Raw genomic sequence first — 20,314 nt, 5'->3', positions numbered from 1 at the left:
TATTATGTAATGTAGACTGCTGTGCTACTTCTGGAGAAACATCTCTGGAGCGACACCGCGAGTATACATTATAAGTGTCAATTTCAGGAAAGAGGATTGTGAGAGAGGCGAATTATTCTGTAAGATCTTCGTGTTGGTTATTCAGGGGATGTACTGACCACCATCGTGTGATCTGTCCCTCGTCTACTAGTACCCACCTGTCAAGCTCAAGTCCAACGTCATTCGACACATCTGCTTCACACTCTCCGGGGCTGATAACTGTCGATTCCTGTCATGTGGGAGCGCACGCTCCAGGATCTCATTCGCGGCTTGCGGGCCAACAAGAACGATGAAAGCAAATTCATTGGACAGGCCATGGACGAGATCAGGCATGAAATCAAGAGCAAGGATATGGAGCTCAAGGCTGGTGCTGTCATGAAACTCACATATGTGCGCTGCTTTTACTATCGATAAGCTTCGAGCCTGACATCCTTTTGTAGCTGGACATGCTAGGATATGACATGAACTGGGCTTCCTTTCACATCATAGAAGTCATGTCGTCCCCAAAGATCCATATCAAGAGTGTAGGATATCTTGGTGCCGTCCAGTCGTTCAACGAAGACACGGACGTGTTGATGTTGACTACCAATTTGCTTAAGAAGGTGAGAGGCAGAAGATCCAGCCCTTTACTGTGAAACACGCCATTGAATCACGTTCAGGATCTAAGTTCAACGCCTGCAGATATCGCAGTCACTTTAAACGGTGTTTCCTCTATCATGACCGCAGATCTTGCACGCGACCTCAGCCCTGAATTGATCGGCATGCTCAACCACTCCCGACCCCACATACGCAAGAGAGCAGTTGCTGCTATGTACAGAGTGTTTCAGAAGTATCCTGATGCCCTCCATCATGGTATCGGTCGATTGCAGGAAAAACTAGAGGATTCTGATCCAGGTCAGCTCAAGCTAGACGAGATCAAGCTGCTTGTTTAACCAATGCACGCACCCCCAGCTGTGGTTTGTGCGACAGTAAATGTCTTGTGTGAGCTCGCTCGAAGAAATCCCCAAGACTACCTTCCGCTTGCCCCACAGCTCTTCCATCTCCTAACCACATCGTCTAACAACTGGATGCTCATCAAAATTGTCAAGTTGGTATGGACCTCACTTTATTTTTACGAACCCACTTACTCTTATTAGTTTGGTTCTCTCTCACCTCATGAACCGCGGCTAGTGAAGAAACTGCAACCGCCGATCACTGATTTGATATCCACAACGTCTGCGATATCCCTTCTATACGAGTGTGTACACACATGTATCATCGGTAATATGCTACAGGGCATCACTGGCGACTCGCTTGCACGGACGTGTGTGTCAAAACTCGCAGCATTCATCGAGGATCCAGATCAGAATCGTCTGTGATTTACTTTGTCCTTTGAATGAGTGCGACTAACTGAGTTACAGTAAAGTACATTGCTTTGCTTGCAATGGTGAAGATTGTACCTACACACCCCCATTTGGTTGCAGAGCACCAAGATACAATCCTTTCCAGTGTCGATGATGAAGATATCAGCATCCGTATGCGTGCGCTAGATCTGCTCTCAGCACTCGTAAGTTATCGTGAAAATTCCTCTGCTTGTATGACATAAATTCTGTAGGTCAATCGAGACAATCTACAATCAATTGTGCAGCAGTTGCTGTCGCATCTTGTCAAGCCCGAGTCCTCCGCCATTCCGTCTGCAGTACAATCCTTATCTCAACACATCATCCCTTCTACTCCTGCCAAGTCCCCGGGTGCACCATCTCAGTCCACCGCCTACCGCCTTGTTCTGTCACAAAGGATCATGACAATGTGTTCTCAAAACACCTATGACAATGTATCCGATTTTGAATGGTACCTCTCAGTCCTCGTTGACCTCGCATACGTATCGAATGTCGATATTGGCACGCAAATTCGCGACCAACTCGTAGACGTTGTTGGACGCGTGAGAGCGGCTAGGAGCTATGCAGTTAAGTTGATGGTGAAGGTATTGTCTGACGATACTTTCTTGCTGCACGCAGGTGAGCAGGGTAGCTGTTCCGAGGTGCTGTGGGCAGCGGCTTGGATATGTGGAGAGTTCTGCAGGTGCGTTTCAATAATCAACTCCCTTCCGATATGCTGAACGATCGTACTACAGCGAGCTTTCTGCGCCGGACGAGCTTATTCCCTACTTACTCCAGCCAGAGATTGCCTCTCTGAGACCCGACATCGCCGCCGTGTGCATACAATCGGCCACGAAGCTTTTCGGATATTGGGCTTCTGAAGCGGCAAAGCAGTGGATGGAGAGCTTCCTTGAAGACCTCAAGCAAGCCGTTGATATCATGATTGAACAGATGGAACAACTTGCATCGAGCACCCAGATCGAGGTCCAAGAACGTGTGAGTGATAAGGATCGCAACGATCGGAGATTCGCAAATTACTCAATTCATTTTTGTAGGCTGCAAACGTTCTTCAGCTGCTTATTTTCATCAAGCGTGATGTCGCGATGTACAAACCAAAGCAGGACAACGGGTTCTCGGACCCGAGTGCAGCTGCCTTCGACCCCGTATCAGAACCGAGTTTTCCAAAGAGTCTCTACCTTATTCAACCACTCTTCTCGTCGCATGAACTTAATCCTGTTGCATCCATCGCGCAAGCGAGTGTGCCCGTTCCTGACGGGCTTGACCTGGACGCGTGGATTGTGCCTTCAATGCAAGATCGCGTTGCAGAAGAGGGCGATGACGGTGACGTGACTGAGCGGAAGATCAAGAGGAATAAGAAAGGGAAAGAGAAGGAGTCTGGCAGCAGAACGAAGGTTAAGGGCGGGAAGAAGAAGCAGAAGGAGGGAAGCTACCAGGAGGAGCTTGCACCGCAGGAAGAAGAGACAGCTGAAGAAAAGGCTGAACGAGAGAGGGTAGGCATTGACCACAATCTCCGCATCACTTTGACTTAACTAACGTTACACAGCTTAAGGCCGAGCGATTGGAACGAATGCGGGACGACCCATACTACATCATGGACGACCGATCTCCAAAGCCTTCTGCAGAGGATGTTGATTCAATCCCCGTCGTCCGACTAGATGGTCCCTACCAGTGTCACAAGGTATTTTTCTCTACACGCACATGAACATGGCTGACACCCCTGTAGAGGAACCCCGCCTTCCTGGGCTGAGAAGCAGCGCGTCCATACGATCGGCTCCTCCGTTATTTGTCGTGCAAAAGGAGGGCGAGATGCCTGCGGGCGTTGTCATAACATCGCAACCGTCAACTCCCGTGCCATCCTCACGGCGCCAAACTCCAAACCTATTTGACACCACCGCAACGCCTCCACTTTCCCTTCCTTCTTTCCAATCATACGAAGTTCCTGATGACGAACTACGCACGAGCACTCCAGAGCCTATCAAGGTCACGCGTGCAAAGAAGAAGGGAACAAGTACAGTAAAGAAGAAACGAACAGTGAAACCAGATGCGAAGGTAGGGGATGGAGGCACAGTAGTTACACGTTGATATAATATCGTACTGTCAATGGCCCTGGCGCTCGTTTTCAACATGTTTTGTGTTGATACTTGGGCCCAGATCAGCAGCAGCAGCAGCACTCGTTTCTTCAAACCCACTTCGTTTACTTGAAACAGGGTTTTATTCAACTGATATGTGTTGGCATGCTCGCAAGGTGGACTCAAGGTTTGAGATTGATCCCATATGCATACCTGATATGAATGACGATCTCACGCCATAAAAATGTTCCGCAGTGTTTTTGACAAAGCAAGAATCTCCAGACAGCTAGAAAGCTTTGGAAGACTTAAATGTGGACGCTAGCGCAAATCACGCTTGCTTCGAATACGCACGAGGCACAACGAAAATAACATGATACTAGTAATTAAACGGGACTACAACAGCGCTCACCAGTGTTTTCAATATTATCTCTACAATTGGGGCCAGTCCTACGAAGTTCCTTCTCTCTTAGTATCGGCGCCCGTATTCCTCATCAGTAAGGCCTCACAATTTTGGCTACCAGAGTCAGTTCCACGTTGGAAAAATCCACAAGGAAGAAACACTTGACGGACGATAACCCAGAAACGTGCTGGACATCGCGACAAGTACAACAATGTTCCCTTGGTAGAGACATCATTGACCTCGGAGATGGGTAGTGTCCTGCGCAGTATATCCATTCAACGTTCGAAAAGCCAGTAATACGCAAGGGTATCACCGTCGTTTTCGAACCAGGGTGGATTTGTCGGAACCAAATCTAGAGTCGAGGTCTCGGAGTCATCAGATAGGCCCGAATGACAGACGTGGACATATATCCACCCCGAGGATGCGGGCCGGCATCAGACTTTTGATTTGACCATAGTGATGGATTGCCAGGGAGGGAATTCAGAGTGTGAAACTCGTTTTCGAGGAGAGTTCTGGAATCACAATCTATGAGTTGAAGATTGAAGATATCCTGCTTTGAAATAACGAGGAGCTAGCTCGGCCATATTCTTTTTTTTATTTGTTTTTTGTAAACCAACCCCTCAGATCTCAGAGCCAAGCCTGCCGTGGGTATGCGCCGAGAAATTTGCATTCGAAGCATCCCAGTAAAAATTCAAGGTGGGGTTAAACGGGGGGTACCGGAATAAGAGATATATTACGTACATACCGGAACAAACTCAAATTGTACACACGTACCGACGTACCGTTTGAACTTTGCACCATCCAACGATGAGGCATCGATGAGGACCCGTCTAATATTCATTTACAGTATGTTTAGACTGCTGTCATGATTCCCGGAATCACGGGCAAGTTCATGCATACGAGTCTAAGCCTCTGGTCCAATGTCTCGTCAAAACTGACGTGATTTTTGATACGCACCGCGGTCCGCAAGCCTTGGTAGGAACATCAACACAAGCATTCGAACCGCGCCCCATTTTGTATCTTCCGTTTTGCCTGTATCTTCTGCTCTGACATGGTGGTGTTACTCTCTTATCCTTTCTTGTCCGCTCCCTTATTCAACTTCTACAGTGAACAGCGAATGACCGCGAGCAAAAATATTACCTGGTTGATGTTTGGTTACAGAACATTAATTGCGCATACTACAAACCCTGACATGTCCTCAAATATCACTTTTTGCCCACCAATAACGCAGTTTTGCGACAAGCTATTTCCTACGTATGATGTCGCCCCATCTCATCCAGACTTCACGCGCCAGGATACCTGGCGTATCTGTGCTGTGTTTCAGGAGCCGTAGTGGTGCAAATCAATGCCTGAGACGACTGTCCAACGAGAAGAAGTCCTTTGATGTTCCCTGGAAGTCGATGCCGTCGATAAGGATTTTTTTTCACTCGCCTATCCTTCACCGTATCAATCGTCCTCCCGGGCCAGACAGGTTTTCCTTGCACCTTGTTAATCTTGATGACCGCATATACAGGCACTAAAAGCGATTGGTTGTAGGTTCTCAGTAAGGTGGCAAAGACACGTTTGCATCGAGCAACCAATGTTGCAAGACGGCGATTTCCTCCAACTTGTGTGGTTTTGAAAATACGGAAGCAAAATGACAGTCGGACTTGTGTCTTCATTAGACGAGTCAAGTTCTGCCAGGATATTGCGATGTATGAACCAAGAAACAAAATACAAGTGTGAGTACTCGCAAGAAAGTGTAACAAGAATATTCGTATCCACGCCGTTTGGCGTCTGGCGTTTGGGTCTTCTCGAATTGGATGTTGGTGAGCCGTCTCAATAATCCTGCGTTTACAACGCGATACGAAAGGTGTAGATCAAGTTCTGCATTGACCATTGCACTTCGCATAGGTTCGTTCTTTGTCGCTGTTGTTGACCCGTTCACTGAGTATGCCATTTCTCCAAAGCACCGACATAACTTACGGAGATCTGATGGATCTTATCACTCAGTGTAATTTGGCCTTGGATCTATGATTACTCAACTGTTCGTGGAGCCAGAAACATAAGTTGTGGTTCTCCAATCAGGATCGTTTACCTCAGGAAAGCACAGACATCCACAGCGCACCTACAACGTGCTGCTCGTCTTTGCATCACGGACTTGCAAAAAGAGTGGATAACTCAAGCGTATATGCAAAGCTGAACACATCGAGCAAAATGGCCACTGCTCCACCTAATGCACAATAATCCTCCACAGTGAATGTTCGCCGAAAGCGAGGTCCCCACTAGTGGAACCACACTTTCAAAGCGGCACGCGAAGACCATATAAATATTGCTTCATTGACCTTCATCCTCCATCCCTTACACGATACACCTGCTGCTACTGCGAACGCATACCCATTCTCATAACATCTCAATTGAATATCTGCTGGCTCAGGTACATGTATTCCCAGCTTCGATGCCTACATTCTCTAACTATATCTACTTCTTACCTTTAGATGACTCAATCTCCCCCACATCCCTCATCGCACGGTTCCGACTCTTCCAATGCAAACCAGGACACCCCAAACACTGGCATGCATATGGGTACAATTTCCCTGGCTCCATCCCGCACACATGCATCATCCAGGCTATGCCCCCGCACCCCCTCCCTTCCCGTACGGTGTCCCTCCCCCATACGCGCATGCTGGAGTTGTGCATCACGCGCCCCAAGCGGGACAACATGGTCATTTCCCTCCTGCGGTGACCCACGTTTCGCATGCCACTCATGTTGGCCCACCGTTGACTACTGCACCTTTTCCTCCACAACACCCATCCGCGCCCCCCATGTACCATCAACCATTCCCGCCGGGACATTTTCCAGGAGTCACAACCTCCTATGCAACTCACACATCGTACCACCCATACTCCCAAGACCGTAACCTCAACCGAATTGAAATGGGCTCCGACGAGATAGAGGACGACCCGCTCTTTGTAAGTTTTCCTTTTAATTTTGTGAGATCGCATTTCTAACCCTTGGGACAGGAACCCGTGTTAGATCAACATGGTCAACATGATGGGAGATATGTGTGTTTAAAGGATGGCATGCTCATCCGTCCTGCAAGTTACAAACGCCATCTCAAGACAGGAAGACATCTTGGTTACAAACCAACGGAATTCGCATGCCCTCGTTGTCTGCACACGTACGTATTCCTACTCTCAAACAAGCGCGTCTCATCATTAATATTATTATGATTAGTTATACCCGACGTGATGCCTGCAAGAGGCATTGGGAGGACAGTTGTAGAAAGCTAGTAGCTAATGGTCGGCTATCCTACACAGCCGCTTGCCGAGCTTTCACGAGTTTGAATTCTGCTTTAGCTCCTACGTCGTTCATGCCCCCTTTACCCGCGACCGCCACGACGACGTCCCATAGCTCACCACCCGAGATCATCCCGACAGACGCCACAAACCCTTATTCCTGGGCAGCTAGTGACGTACAGGACCCTCCTTTTGTGGCACCTATACTTCCCCCATCCGAAGGGCAGGACATTGTACTCGCAGAGGTCCACGATACTTTGGCGGCTGATGCGATGCAAGAACCTCCTTTGGCGACACCCGTGCTTCCCCCATCTGAAGTACGAGAGATTACACTCGCAGAGGCTCGTGGATGCATTCACTTTTGGAGGTGGATTAATGACACGGAGGGCCTGGTGGATCCCCTCCCTCCCATCACTGAGCCTCCATCCTCTCGCCTGCCAGAGGCCATGCTCGTAGACGCCGCCGAAGACCCGGATGTTTGGCGTCTCATTAATGAGATAGACGACTTTGTAGATCCCGAAATCCCTCTCTCCGAGTCTTCCACAGACGCTGCCGAAGACCCTGATTTTTGCAACTTTCCAATCAGGACCCTTTTGGTATGCTCTTGGCTAGACAATTCTTACGGGAGTGATCTACACCAACGATCTCCCTCTGAATTACCACCTCTCTCTTCTGCCCCCGTCGACCATGAGATGTAGAGTTCTTTTCATATTTCACATCCTTACCAACTATCCACTATTCTTTCCATGTCTTGTAATTTCCCTGTCGCCGATTCACGTATAGCACCACACATTCTTTTCATTCTCCCTCGCATAACACATCACTTCTCGTTCATTTCTTTACCAACTATCCACTATCCTTTCCTTGCTGTCACCCATTCACGTATAGCACCACACGCTCTTTTCCTACTGTATGGCATAGCCCGCTACCACGTTCATTTCTTTACCAACTACACACTATCCTTTTTATGTTTCCCTCCTTGCTGTCGCCTATTGACGTATAGCACCACACGTTCTTTCATACTCCATGGCATAGCGCATGTCCCACTACCTCTCGTTCATTCTTACTATCACTGTTATTGTTAATGTCATCCTTATTGTGAAATGCACGCATTTCTTGTATATACGTGCTGGAAGATATAAGGAACTAGCGAGCAGGTGAGGTGAAACGTGTCATCATACTCATTCTCAAAGCCTTGCAACCGAGCGTTGCTGTAGATGTCATAAGGTTCAAGGTTTATTCTCAATCCATCGGCAGTCTGTACCCATGTACTTGAACATAGGTGAAGTAGTGGGCAGGTCGAGTGATGAGTAGAGGATGGGGATTGCCGGAGTTTAGAGGGGGTTGTATTATATCAAATCAACATGCATGCCGCCCATCTGCAAGCCAGAAAACACCAACATCAAAAACAGATTCTATTGGTCATTCGTACTACAACTTTTTTCTGGTACGCTATTCCCCAAGACAGCTCGCAGAGCACCACGTCCTAACAGTTTCGTTTATTGATATATAAATTCTCTCATGTGCAATGCAAATAGTTCTACATACATGCTCAGGTGACACAAATCAGACACCAGCTTCCTTGGAGTAAACACTTGAAGTCTTTTGACGCATCTTCAAGATGACCTGCATGAATATTAACAAGATACAGCCGCCAGCTGTGACGCTCTACATAACGTGTTAGTCAAAAACTGACAGCGCAGTTTCACATGAATCACTCGCCCCAGCAAGGATAGCAGCCTTCCACCAGATGTAATGCGACGTCAGGACAATCCCACAAATCGGTGCACCTAAGCCGAACGTGAGTGACTGTCGAGGAAATGTAAACGGCACACGTGCCCACGAGTGATCCGATACCTGTGAAAACGTGTTCAAGACTCCGAGTGTCACCAAATAAAGACCCAGAGACTCACTAGATATTGCATACGTTATTCCCATCCGTGCGCTTGAGCAGTGTCAGACAAAACCAAAGGCACATGGTAAGTGGTTACCCAATATGTGAGAATTCAGGAGTCAGATGCGATATCAACGGGCTCATCATTGCTATAACTGGAGTCGAAACTTGGTGAGTGTCAGAGGAGCATCACGAACCTACGCACAGCCTCCGGAAAAAAACCCATAGCTAACAGCTATAACAGCTACACTGGCGGCCGAGTGCAAGCCAATCATTGCAAATAGTGCGGCGGAGGATATTAATAAAGAGACAATGGTCGTGTTCGGGATGCCTACGTATCCAGCGACAACACTCCCAGTAAGTCTTCCGATGGAAGAACCACAATAAAGAATTGTGATCTGTCGGCGTGATAAGTAGTTCTTGATTATTTGAGTGATTTTTGATACGTACAGAATAAAACGAAAATCCTTGGCTCAGACCATGCAGGGTAGAATCTAACTGGATATAAAAATTTTCGAAAGAGTATCCAAATTCGAAAGCAGCCATCCTAATCAGTGAAAGCAACTTTGATGTTCATGTCATCGAGTATTGCAAAGCTTACGCACCCTACACAAGCACAAATGTAAGCACCATCTCTCGACGAATTTTGCAGAACGCGGGTGTAGCTAACGATCTTTGGTTGCGGTGGAAGCCTTGTTCGCATCAAAAGATTTGCGATGAAAAGCAAGCCACCACTCAGGGCCGCACTTGCACGGACACCGTTCGCAAAGCCGAGTCTTCCATTGATAAGATTGTTGAGCATGACGGGGTGCAAGATTGCAGCCAGAGCGCTCCCCGTGGCGACAATTCCCATCGCAAAAGCTCTGCGTCGCTGGAAGTGATGCGATACTACGGTGAAGGAGGGAACATTCGTAAGGCCTGTTGCAATACCCATACCGATGCCTTGAGAAAGGAATATCTACACACATAGCAATACGGTCAGCGAAGCTGCGCATTAACAGAAATGGGACTTGCTTGATAGTACTGATCTGGTTTCGCCAGGGACAATAAAAAGAGGGAGGAGCATTGGAGGAGACAGCCGATTTTCATCACAAGGTAACTGAAAGTGTATGATCAGGGATGCCTTCATGGGGACTTCTTGCACACATACAATGCCCCTCGGTCGGCCATCCTTCCTGATACGATGCCAACTGATAAACCCAAGAACACATTAACACTTCCTATCCAGCTACACCGCAGTAGAGGTCAGAAACACGAACAACCAAGAAACTACCTAGGCAGATCTAGAGCTCACTGACGCGATTGCAGATGGTGTGGAATTGGTTAGGTATGTTTGAGTATAAAAGTCTACATATCCTGGTTGTCAGTCCGTCCACGTAAGATAATTCACATATATGCTTGCCCTGGAAGACACCGTAAGCGTTGCTATATCTGGAACATGTTATTAGCTTGGGCCCACAAATGCAAAGTCGAATTTACCCAAAGCCACAGAATTGGATCAACAAGCTTAACGGTCGCAGTTAATGGTGAGGATGCAATGATAAATAGGTGGACAGAAGCACTTACGCGCCCAGCACTGTGCCCCAAGCGGTGAAACCACCTTCGGGAAAACTTAGCGCATCCGAGGGGTCGACAAGGCTGGTATTTCCAACATTTTCGACGGATTTCGAGACGCTCTCGAGAGTTTGCTTTGCAATCTCATCACCGGATGAAGGTGTGGACATGGCTAATGAGGGCCAATTGAGCGATGGGTTAGGCATGCATAGTATCCTATAATGAAGTTTAAATATGAAGCTGATCCGGACCGACCATCCTGGAGGCTCGTATCAAAATAAACACACCCTGGAAATAGTTGTTGGGACTGACACCGACCGTCTGGCCCGGGATCCAATTAATCGATAACGACCTGCAAGTCGCTGTAGATTCTTAGTAGAGACTCATTTGAATCACTGGCAGATGTGCAACCATCGCTGTACCCCTTCTCCATAGCATAAGAGGAGAAATGTTATAGATTGATTTTGAGTTTAGGAATGTGCCAACGATGCTCCTGAGCACAAATCATAATGCATCAATGCATCACACGACGTGGCACGTGCTAGACACGCCGACCAAGCTTGTCTTGGGCACATTAGCTCGTGAGAGATGGACCAATGCAACCTTTTACTTGGTCATGCAATGTTTCGGGGGGAGATAATCTGTCAGTCACCTGAGACAATCATCATGTCGTGCAATCACGCGAGACACAGTCAACGCAAATCGCAAAAATTATCTGATAGAAACCCGTCAATATCAAAACACAGTATTAAATAAAAATGCTATCAACTTTACAATCTAGTCATCAGGCATATTCGAGGAAACAAGGACGTTGTTGTCAGAAGAAACCTTCCCATACATAATGATAACCTACTATAAAGTTCCCACGAATAAAAAATTGTCCGGAGCAAGGTCATAAGTTCAACGAACCCCTAGTCACAAGGCACGGCGTCCTAGTCCGAATTGCCCTATTAAGATTGCCGGCAATGTGGTTGACAAACGACGATGACCTGGTATTTGTTCCTACGACTCAGCTTGGGAGTTCATGCAAAACCATTGCCATCTGCGGAACCAACTGTTCGTTTTAAAGACGTACACGAGACTAGTACTCGTAATGGACTTTCGTACTCCACATCAACTCGCCCTGCAGCCGCCCAATCTTTGCATGCACAATGTCCAACGAGTCCATGCCCACATACATGTTCACGAGGCCTGGAATGCCCTCTTGTACACCCTTTCGCAGGTGTTGATCATCCATCCGTATCACCGACCAAATGCGTTTGGTCACAACCTCAACGTCAGCCAGCGCATCGCTTTTGATGAACGCATCAAGCCCAGAACGCATCTTCGTGGTTACAGCTGCCGGTTCTGATGCGTAAGCTGCTGGAGGCTCAAGCATATCACTTGATGAGATAGGCGTGCGCGTCCAACCTGGGTGGATATTCACGAACTGTATGGCCGCTCAGTGATGAGCGACTGTCATCTCTTCCATCAAGTACTCACACGAATGTTCCAAGCAGGGAGCACTTCCTGTGCCAGGACTTCGGTGAACGAATCCAAGGCTAACGGTGGTGAGCAAACTTTACACAGGGTGCCATAAACAACATGACAAATTTACCTGCTTTCCTACGAATACCAAATGCCTCAGCAAGATTTGACCAGATAGCATCCACCCACTCACGTAGTGTTATAAAACCCGAGCAGAGGGACCCCGTTGATCGCTGCCACGCTCGATACTTGAACGAGCATCCCCCCACAACCCTTCGGGTTTTCCTCTCTAAAGAATCTAACCGCCTCAAGGCTTACCGCTGCCGCGCCCCAGAAATTGACATCCATCACAGCCCTGGAACGGGCCAAGTTGGACTGACGTCCCCTCCAGCTCCTGGTAAAACACCTGCCCCGCGTTGTTATACACGACATCGATGTGCCCAAAGGCATTCTTGGCCTGTGCGAAGACATATTTTATCTGCGCTTCGTTCGTCACGTCCAGGGGGAGTACTAGGAGCTGAGTGCGCGGATATTGGGCAGCGAGGTCATCAAGGACGGAGGGTTTGCGCAGAGTTCGCGACAGCAATCTCGCCGTTACGCAGGACCTCTTCCGTCATCGCCCTACCGAACCCAGAAGAAGATCCGGTAACTGCGAGCAGTCAGTGACCCGCACGCTGAGGAGTTACAGTGCACCAACTTACTCAACCAAACTCGAGGAGTGGATTGTGCCATGATAAATCTATTAGAAATGAACTAAGGGAGGAGTTTTAGTAAGACAAAGTCGATGTGCAGAATAAACGTGAGACATACTTCAGCGTCTGAGAAGAATTGCTGAGGGGTAAATGACCCTAGACAACGAGATTATAAAATACAGGAGCGGATGACAAAGAAGAGATGATATCATAGCTAGGTGATGCATTGATCATGATGTGACATGCCAGGCCTCCCTTGGGAGACAAATGTTGGACAGGGATTAATCTAACCAGTAGGCAGTGCCTTTGTGAGTGGATTCCGAGCCTGTTTGGAAGAAAGGTCCGAAGTTCCTCTCGATATGACGCGTGACGAGCCATGGCAGAAGAAAATCAATTTGGCACATAATTGAGATAATGATGATCATCTGCCTTGGTGTGCTCTACATCATGAGACAGCGAACGCCGTGCAGGAGGCCTTGTGTCGGAACATATCGGCGAGGAAAGAACTGGACAGCGACACATTAAGTATCTAAAGCGGGCGTACATTGACATAGTAAAGAGTCAGGATGGACAGGATAACTGGCAGGACAACGGCGTATAATTCATTGGCGCTTCACACTCTTCATTCATGCTAATAAGAGCTACATGATATATATGATGTACATCACGGATCGGTGTGGTAAGGTGGGGTGAATGCATCTGTGGGTTCGTATTTGTGGGGTGAGAACGTCCTAAGAATGTAGCAACGAAAGCAAGGAAAAAATGACTGCAAATCAAAATCTCACAATGTCAGTGGTATTTAACCTACTGCTGGTGATCATCCTCTACTCGCTCCACGGAATCTACGATCTCGTTCACGAGCTCCATAGTCACACCTGGGATGATGCGCTCAGCCTCATTGAATGCCCGCTGTAGGGCGCTCAACGCGACTCGCGCTTCCTGTGTCGATACTCGAGGGAACAGCTGAACACGCTGATCAGCCCTGTCTGGATAGGAGTACGGAACCCTTACCGAAGCTATTGCGGGTAATATGACAGAATCAAGCATAGTAGTATCAGGTAACTCATCGTCCTCTGGTTCATGCTGTTTCTCTTGGACAGACGCGCCTCTAGGATAAGTGTCCAAGTACTGGTCATCATAATCTTCATCAGAAGACTCCCGCTCGTGGCCAGTTTGTGTCTCGTTGCTGGGCCCTCCACTCGGCATGTGCCTCACGGTGGCTTGCTCATACACGCTTGGTGCTCGAGCGGGTGGTGCAGACGCTGGCGCCAGCGGAGGGGACGAAGGTAACGGCGGCAGCTCAGTCTTGGACCTTAACGATGACCCGGACGCCTTTTTCGCTGTGATCGAGGACGAAGATGACGCCTCGCGAGAAGATCCATTCATCTCCCATGTTAGGGGGGGACCAGATACCTTGATCGAGTTTTGTGCACGCCCAATCGTCCCCGACCGTCCTGTGTGTCGAACAGTACCAAAGTCCCAGAGATCTTCTAGGTCAGCGTTTGCAGGCCTAGAGAAGATATATGAGAGGATATTGGAAAAGCTGGAGCGACCCACAATTCTTGATTGACAACTTGTTCCTCTTCCTCCACGCGATCTCCACCCTCGGCCTTCCATCGCTCATGCCTCTCGATTAGTTCTGTGAGGTAACTAGTCTTCTTTGCCATACGAACAAACTTGTGCTTTAACAACTCGCGTGCCGTCGGGCGCTGTGATATATTTGTCCATTTCAGTTATGGTAACATGAAACGAACACAAAGAATGGAGATCATACTAACATCGCGGGGATCCCGTTGCAAACAATACGCAACAAAGTCCCGAAATGGCTTGGAGAAGTGACTGTCCAGCTGCGGCGGGGGGTTCTTGGGTATCAAGAATAGTACCTGTGTGACAAGGTGTAAGCAACATCTCGGAATCTGACAGCCGCCCAGTCCCGCTGACCTTCATCGGATGGAGCTCCGCATAGGGTGGCTCTCCTTTTGCTAGTTCAATTGCAGTTATACCCAAGCTCCATATATCTGCTTTATGGTCATAACCACTCTGCTTGATTACCTCAGGCGACATCCAGTATGGCGTGCCGACAAAAGTGTTCTTCTTGGCGGACAGTGTTCCAGAAAGCTGCCCGGACACGCCAAAATCGGCAAGCTTGACATCACCTCCTGCGGAAAGCAGTATGTTGGCAGCTGCGTGTGATATGACATAAGTGTCAGATGAATCAGGAGCGAGGCAGTGAAATGACCTTTGATATCCCGATGAAGCTTGCCCTCTGTGTGCAAATAGTCAAGTCCGCGAAGAAGCTCTCGGACGATGATCGCGATATACTCTTCCCGAAATACGCCGGGCTTCATCTGCGTAATGTGAAATAAGCGCAAGTTACCAGAGTTGACTGCGATCATACCAGATCGGAACACGAGCCGCCCGAGCAGTATCTATATAGTATCCATGAGGCAATGAGAATGTAATGGAATCTAGGAACGTACTCCATGACTATCCAGAGATTCGAACCCTTGAGGAAGGATCCATGATATCTTGCGTGCAAAAACGCTGCATGTTAACCTCGTCGAATCCAGACAAGAGCAAGACGGTGAGGAAGGTACGAACTTGGTGACGTGTGGTGAGTCTAGCTGTGATAGAATCTGGATCTCTTGCTGAATGTCCTCTATCTCGTCTTCTGCGCTTTCGAGATCTATGATCTTGATGGCGACGGTCTTCTGAGTTCGTTTGTCGTACCTAGAAAACGCGTGAGAGGGACCGCTGAAAAGCTCGTATCGTCATAACACACCCTTTGTAGACTTCTCCAAAGGATCCCTTCCCTGACGCAGATAGTCAGTTGGCTGTGGTAAGGAACAGGACCTGATACGTACCGATTCTGTCTTGTTTGACATACAACTCCTCCGGGTCTTGATTCCTAGTATCCTGGTAGTGTCTCATGAACTAACTCCTTACCGCCATCTCTCTCCTGCTCACCATCATTTATTGCACACGCACTGACTGGGAGTGAATGGTTAAATGGTTCTGGTATATTGAGTAGGTGTTGGACTGGTATCAAAGTTTGTTTGGTATAATTAGTGTCAGTTGCAGAGAGGGTGGGGGTTTCAAGTTGTTGATGGTTGGTGGTTATCTGACGTCGGTGATAGTAAGCGAACTCAGATTGTCGATCTTCCCATCATGTGCATGAAGTCCGATCAGCAGGCAAACTATATAAGGACACTACAGAAGGAGAGCCTCGCAGCAGTACGATTACACGGACACAACAGACAATCAACAGTGTATCCAGTACACAAGACATCGCATTCTCATAGATACTGATAGCACTTCCACGTTCGTTTAGCTGCCTTTCGCCTACAAAATCTTCCGATGTTCCTGTACAAGCGATTGAGTGGTTGAAAATGATGGGATTAGGTGTTACTTACAGGGGCATGAGTGGTCTCATGATCGACGTGCACAAAGGCACGCTCAACATTCGGAAGCACCTCGATCTTATCCTGTAGCTGCTGGCTAATATCGTGTGCCTTCCACAACGGGGTAGTAGCGTCCATGACGATATCCACCTCGACGATATAGTCCTAGTTAAAACTGTCAGTGAACACAATACGTCGGTTAATCAGACCAATGGCACGCACAGGTCCGCTCTGTGTCATTGGATCAAGTCAATATGCAACCATACGCAATGGGATTGAACACTTACGTGGTACGCCCGTACAGTATCAATTTTCTCAATTTCATCGCTGAAGGTCATAGCTTTGTAGATGATGAGCTGCAGGAAGTCGTGTGGCGCAGACTTCCCAGCCAAGAATCCAAATTGTTCGTAGATAGTGTGACTCCAGGTAATGATGACTCCAGCGCCAATCTGTAGCGATCACATGAGCGGAAAGTTCATGAGGGTACACGAATGAAGCGCACAATGATAGCGCCAGCAGGGTCCAGCCCTGTTTAATATGTAAGTTCACAAGAAATGCAAGGGTCGAGGTCACGAACACCATCGTAATCTACTTCCTCCAGCAGACATCAGGATACCTGGGGAGTATGATCGCTTCAGGGTACCAAATTGCTTGAAGGCGAGTCGTCTTACCGAATCCATTAATGAAAAGATCATTTCGATGATCCTCCCATAAGACCTGCACTTGGCTAGACTTTGATCTGAGGGCAAAACAATATAAGAAAAGGACGAATTTGACCGCTGTTTGATTTGAGATTTTATTAAATGATTGCAAAGGGCTCCAGTACAGGCTACATACCAAGCGCAGCTGCCACTGCGATGATTGCCTGGATGTGAAAACCGTTGTCTTTTTCTTGAGACATGAGTGCGCGGACGGATTCAACGATAACAACCAAATTGACCGAAGCCATGCTGCAAGAATGTTAATCAGGTTCAAGGACTTGATAGCTGAACGAACAGTGAACCTGAAAGAAAATGAGATCATTTCCCGCCGAGTGAACGAATGAATCACCATAGACTACATTTCCAATGGTTTCGAGTCGGGAGCCACCAACAGGCCATTTGTTAATATCCATTGACAGTGCTTTCTTGTGAGTCCAGTATAGAAAGATATTACTTCCAAAATCGAAAGTAGCATCAATCCCTGTTGCGATGAGGGATAAGGAGACGGACGACACAGCAGCGTATACTAGTGTGGAATAATTAGCGAAAGCAACACGGACATATTGCAAAGACGTACGCTGAAGTACGCAGAGAATGAAGTTGGCAAAAAGACTTGCCCAGACTGCGACTCTAACCTGAATGCGTGATTGATTCAGCAGAGATAAGCAGCCCCACAACGCTTCCTTACAGAAAAATGGAAGTGCGCTTCATCTTCTCTCGCCTCTTGTGTATGTTCTTCCATAGGCTTCAGCAATGATTGAATGAGCTAATCATTTACCCTTCAGCACGAAATCGAAATGATACAATATAAGAGAAAAACTCACGTCATTCTGCTTTCTATGAAATTTCTCGAGTCGTTTACCGGTCCTACGGCGACGACGAAGCTGTGAGAGCTCGTCGTCTGTCTTGAGACCGATCCGGATCCTGTATGGGTCGGGAAGATCGCTACCTTGAAGTTTTGGGGCCACCTCGATATCTTCGTTCCTCCTTGATACTTGTGCGTTGGAGTTCTACGACTAGGCTGTGAGTGGGGGGGACTCGAGGACACGTGCGCGTGAAATGGTCACCTCTGATGCTTGCCTTAGGCTCACTGAAGTTGAATTGGGATTAGACATCTTCAACAATTTGATAATTTGATAGTGTTCAGCGCTGCGAGATGTGAAAATGTGATGTTGCGAGTACCCTTGTCGACTCGGTCAATGAAAAACTGGTGTCAGACCAACGCTACACAAGGAGTAAGAGCGAGCCTTTAGTCAGAGCAAGGTGAATGTGTGTAGGCGTCCGAGGACCACGATACTTATGTACTTCTGGGCAGTGCAGTATGCCACGGTGGAGCCTTCCAAAGACATGCGGTGAGAAAAAAAAGTGTAGAGGCTAAGGGTTGGCTTATCAGATAACGGTTATCAGCTTATTATTACATACTTAGTTTGGTTCCATTTTTCCGAAGGTTTGTCGACAACTTGCTTGTTGACCTAATGGTAGAAACAGGTTACGATTCGTCATTGATGTCCTTACTTTTCGTTCTTGCGATCCTCATGTGTGTTCATTCGAATTCTTCGTGTCTTTTACCTGCTCAAATTCTTGTTCAGATTCGCATGTTTAGGATGGTGTTTCCTGTCGTCATGCATGGGAACACCCCTGCTTCGTTCCTTATCTGACCTATGGAACCTCATGGTTATATCTGGCTTAGTAACTGATACTGCCAGCTCGAGAAGACGGAGAGCACTTGGGGAGGATAATTTATGGGAGATGACGGATTACAGAAGAGGACCGTAAAAACACCCTCACAGATTTACAGTTGCACTGCTGCGGCATGGAAAATACTATGGTCTTGGACTTGGAGGTGTCTTGGACCAGATCATTTACTATTTTAACCCATTTGCACCTCATGATCATGCGTCATGACCGTGACGTGGACACGCACTTGGGCTGTGTTGCAGACCTATTCACAATCATAATGCAAGTGTCGTCAGCTCTGGGCAGGCACAAAATTCCCCGCGAAAGAACCGTGTCTGAGACATGTTATGCCTCACCTGTGCTCACGATTCGGGTTCGAGCCTGTGGTTTGGTCTGGAATTATTGCACAAACGTCGTCGTCGACAGGTTTCACCATCTCTGTCAGCCACCGTTCTGCAAAGGTATAAAGACCCATCCATGCCTCTGCAATCCTTACCCACATCTTTCCCTGCTTTCTGTCTTATCAGACCACTCTAGCGCTCCATTTAACGACCTTTACGAACCTTTCTTTCTAAATATCCTCATAATGCGCTTCCTTTCCCTCTATATCGTCTTTATCTCGTTCTCACTTGCTCTCTTGCTTTCCGGGGGTGTCCAAGGCATACCAGTCAGTGTCTCCAATCCCAATGCACCACCACGTCATAGTGAGCTCCTTCCTGCGCATCATTACCAATATCCTCTGACCACTTTTCCCATATAGCGGAGGTGCATAGGCGCGACGCCGCGGGCTCCCTTATCTCTGTTGTGGTTGGCATCATATCGTCCATTCTTGGCTCACTTAATCTTCCAGTGGAAGCAGTGCAACCAGTACAGGACGCAATTGGCCATGTACAGAATCTGACCGCTAGTCTGCCCCCCCTGCCAGCCTTACCAATTTCAGCTTTGCCAATTCCACGGAACGCAGTAGAAGCGGTCGGCGTCGGCAGTTCTTACTCTTCCTCGTCGACTGTTCAGGCAAACTCGACTGCCTCCCCTTCTCAGGCGTCAAACGCCGTCGCCTCTGCGTTGGGTGCTCATCAGCAGGCTGGTGTGCACACAGGTCGTGGACGCCACATTCACCATCGTGATACAACCTCAGCATCTGCACCATTGTCTTCAGGCTCGGCGCATGCCTCATTGACCAGCGCTTCTGGTTCAGTGCGTGTCCCCCTAGCTAGCGCCTCGGGCAAGCCTGCTCTTGCTGTGGTTCCTGCTCTCCCAGTATCACTACCCATCCCAAACCCTTCTCTCCCGGTACCGGTGCCTGTCTCGCTTCCTTCTCTCCCAGTATCGGTGCCTGTCCCGATTCCTTCTCTCCCAGTCTCGCCACCTATCTCCGTCCCGATTGCCGCCGCATCCCCCATGCCCCCCAAGACCTCTGGTACAACCAAAGGCAAGAGGACTCACCACAGGTAATAGCCTTCCATAATTGCATAGCTGGCCTCCGCTGTAGGGACTTCATCGTGTTGAGCGAATTGTGGGTCCGCTCCGTGTTGAATAGTTTATCCTCGCGTTGTAGGCCGCTATGTTATTTGGTTGAGCCTCATGCCTATTATGTAATGATTGGCGCTTTGAAATTTGAAATTCATAAGCATTCCCATACGCCGCGGCCCTGTCAAGCCGCCGGAGTACTGACTCTTACTGAGTACTAAGTCCCGCCTTTTGAACGGACTCGTGAGTACGATGACGTTTCACCCTTAGATCTTCCAGCACGTATATACAA

At 48.1% G+C, this 20,314-nt stretch overlaps 8 protein-coding genes across 8 annotated transcripts; 4 read left to right on the top strand and 4 right to left on the bottom strand.

Moving 5' to 3' along the window:
* Positions 1–33: 33 nt before the first annotated feature.
* F5891DRAFT_1011611 (adaptin N terminal region-domain-containing protein) lies at positions 34–3,722 on the top strand. The gene is made up of 12 exons (XM_041360675.1): positions 34–119; positions 191–429; positions 480–641; positions 699–933; positions 991–1,130; positions 1,176–1,389; positions 1,440–1,585; positions 1,634–2,100; positions 2,153–2,393; positions 2,453–2,908; positions 2,962–3,096; positions 3,144–3,722. The coding sequence occupies exons 2-12, from the start codon at positions 274–276 to the stop codon at positions 3,498–3,500; spliced, it is 2,709 nt and encodes a 902-aa protein (XP_041230110.1). The 5' UTR covers positions 34–119; positions 191–273; the 3' UTR covers positions 3,501–3,722.
* A 284-nt stretch (positions 3,723–4,006) lies between these two features.
* On the top strand, positions 4,007–4,225 carry F5891DRAFT_904643 (uncharacterized protein; the record flags this gene model as incomplete). Its single annotated transcript, XM_041373523.1, has 2 exons — positions 4,007–4,090; positions 4,142–4,225. Coding segments are annotated over 2 exons (168 nt in total), but the record flags the coding sequence as incomplete, so codon positions are not given.
* Positions 4,226–6,905: 2,680 nt separating this feature from the next.
* F5891DRAFT_1011606 (uncharacterized protein) lies at positions 6,906–8,244 on the top strand (the record flags this gene model as incomplete). The annotated part of the gene is made up of 2 exons (XM_041360674.1): positions 6,906–7,048; positions 7,105–8,244. Coding segments are annotated over 2 exons (903 nt in total), but the record flags the coding sequence as incomplete, so codon positions are not given.
* A 488-nt stretch (positions 8,245–8,732) lies between these two features.
* F5891DRAFT_944858 (major facilitator superfamily domain-containing protein) lies at positions 8,733–10,784 on the bottom strand (the record flags this gene model as incomplete). Its single annotated transcript, XM_041374588.1, has 14 exons — positions 8,733–8,824; positions 8,876–8,956; positions 9,000–9,023; positions 9,080–9,111; positions 9,158–9,215; positions 9,266–9,458; positions 9,511–9,607; positions 9,666–10,018; positions 10,060–10,159; positions 10,211–10,288; positions 10,359–10,407; positions 10,451–10,491; positions 10,540–10,566; positions 10,627–10,784. The coding sequence occupies 14 exons, from the start codon at positions 10,782–10,784 to the stop codon at positions 8,733–8,735; spliced, it is 1,383 nt and encodes a 460-aa protein (XP_041230107.1).
* A 1,490-nt stretch (positions 10,785–12,274) lies between these two features.
* F5891DRAFT_1011601 (uncharacterized protein) lies at positions 12,275–13,043 on the bottom strand (the record flags this gene model as incomplete). Its single annotated transcript, XM_041360673.1, has 3 exons — positions 12,707–13,043; positions 12,462–12,668; positions 12,275–12,436 (listed from the first exon to the last, which is right to left on the bottom strand). Coding segments are annotated over exons 1-3 (476 nt in total), but the record flags the coding sequence as incomplete, so codon positions are not given.
* A 311-nt stretch (positions 13,044–13,354) lies between these two features.
* Positions 13,355–15,917, bottom strand: F5891DRAFT_1011590 (kinase-like domain-containing protein). The gene is made up of 12 exons (XM_041360672.1): positions 15,741–15,917; positions 15,638–15,689; positions 15,556–15,586; positions 15,375–15,503; positions 15,254–15,301; positions 15,172–15,202; positions 15,013–15,121; positions 14,715–14,956; positions 14,552–14,656; positions 14,331–14,482; positions 13,785–14,283; positions 13,355–13,736 (listed from the first exon to the last, which is right to left on the bottom strand). Exons 1-12 carry the CDS (start codon positions 15,744–15,746, stop codon positions 13,578–13,580), a joined length of 1,563 nt encoding a protein of 520 aa, XP_041230105.1. The 5' UTR covers positions 15,747–15,917; the 3' UTR covers positions 13,355–13,577.
* On the bottom strand, positions 15,918–18,248 carry F5891DRAFT_1011582 (CDF manganese transporter). Its single transcript, XM_041360671.1, is given in 14 exon segments — positions 15,918–16,136; positions 16,187–16,339; positions 16,397–16,405; positions 16,462–16,623; positions 16,677–16,702; positions 16,752–16,790; positions 16,846–16,953; positions 17,012–17,124; positions 17,207–17,213; positions 17,225–17,401; positions 17,453–17,510; positions 17,564–17,641; positions 17,700–17,885; positions 17,943–18,248. 14 exon segments carry the CDS (start codon positions 17,988–17,990, stop codon positions 16,116–16,118), a joined length of 1,185 nt encoding a protein of 394 aa, XP_041230104.1. The 5' UTR covers positions 17,991–18,248; the 3' UTR covers positions 15,918–16,115.
* Positions 18,249–18,296: 48 nt separating this feature from the next.
* Positions 18,297–20,180, top strand: F5891DRAFT_1011574 (uncharacterized protein). Its single transcript, XM_041360670.1, has 3 exons — positions 18,297–18,412; positions 18,465–19,256; positions 19,313–20,180. The coding sequence occupies exons 2-3, from the start codon at positions 18,689–18,691 to the stop codon at positions 20,005–20,007; spliced, it is 1,263 nt and encodes a 420-aa protein (XP_041230103.1). The 5' UTR covers positions 18,297–18,412; positions 18,465–18,688; the 3' UTR covers positions 20,008–20,180.
* The last annotated feature ends 134 nt before the right edge of the window (positions 20,181–20,314 follow it).

Source organism: Suillus fuscotomentosus (genome assembly GCF_016647785.1).
Source record: "Suillus fuscotomentosus strain FC203 chromosome Unknown F5891scaffold_9, whole genome shotgun sequence".
Lineage (NCBI taxonomy): Eukaryota > Fungi > Basidiomycota > Agaricomycetes > Boletales > Suillaceae > Suillus > Suillus fuscotomentosus.
Note: the sequence above shows the minus strand (reverse complement) of the source record. Positions and strands in the feature narration are given on the sequence as shown.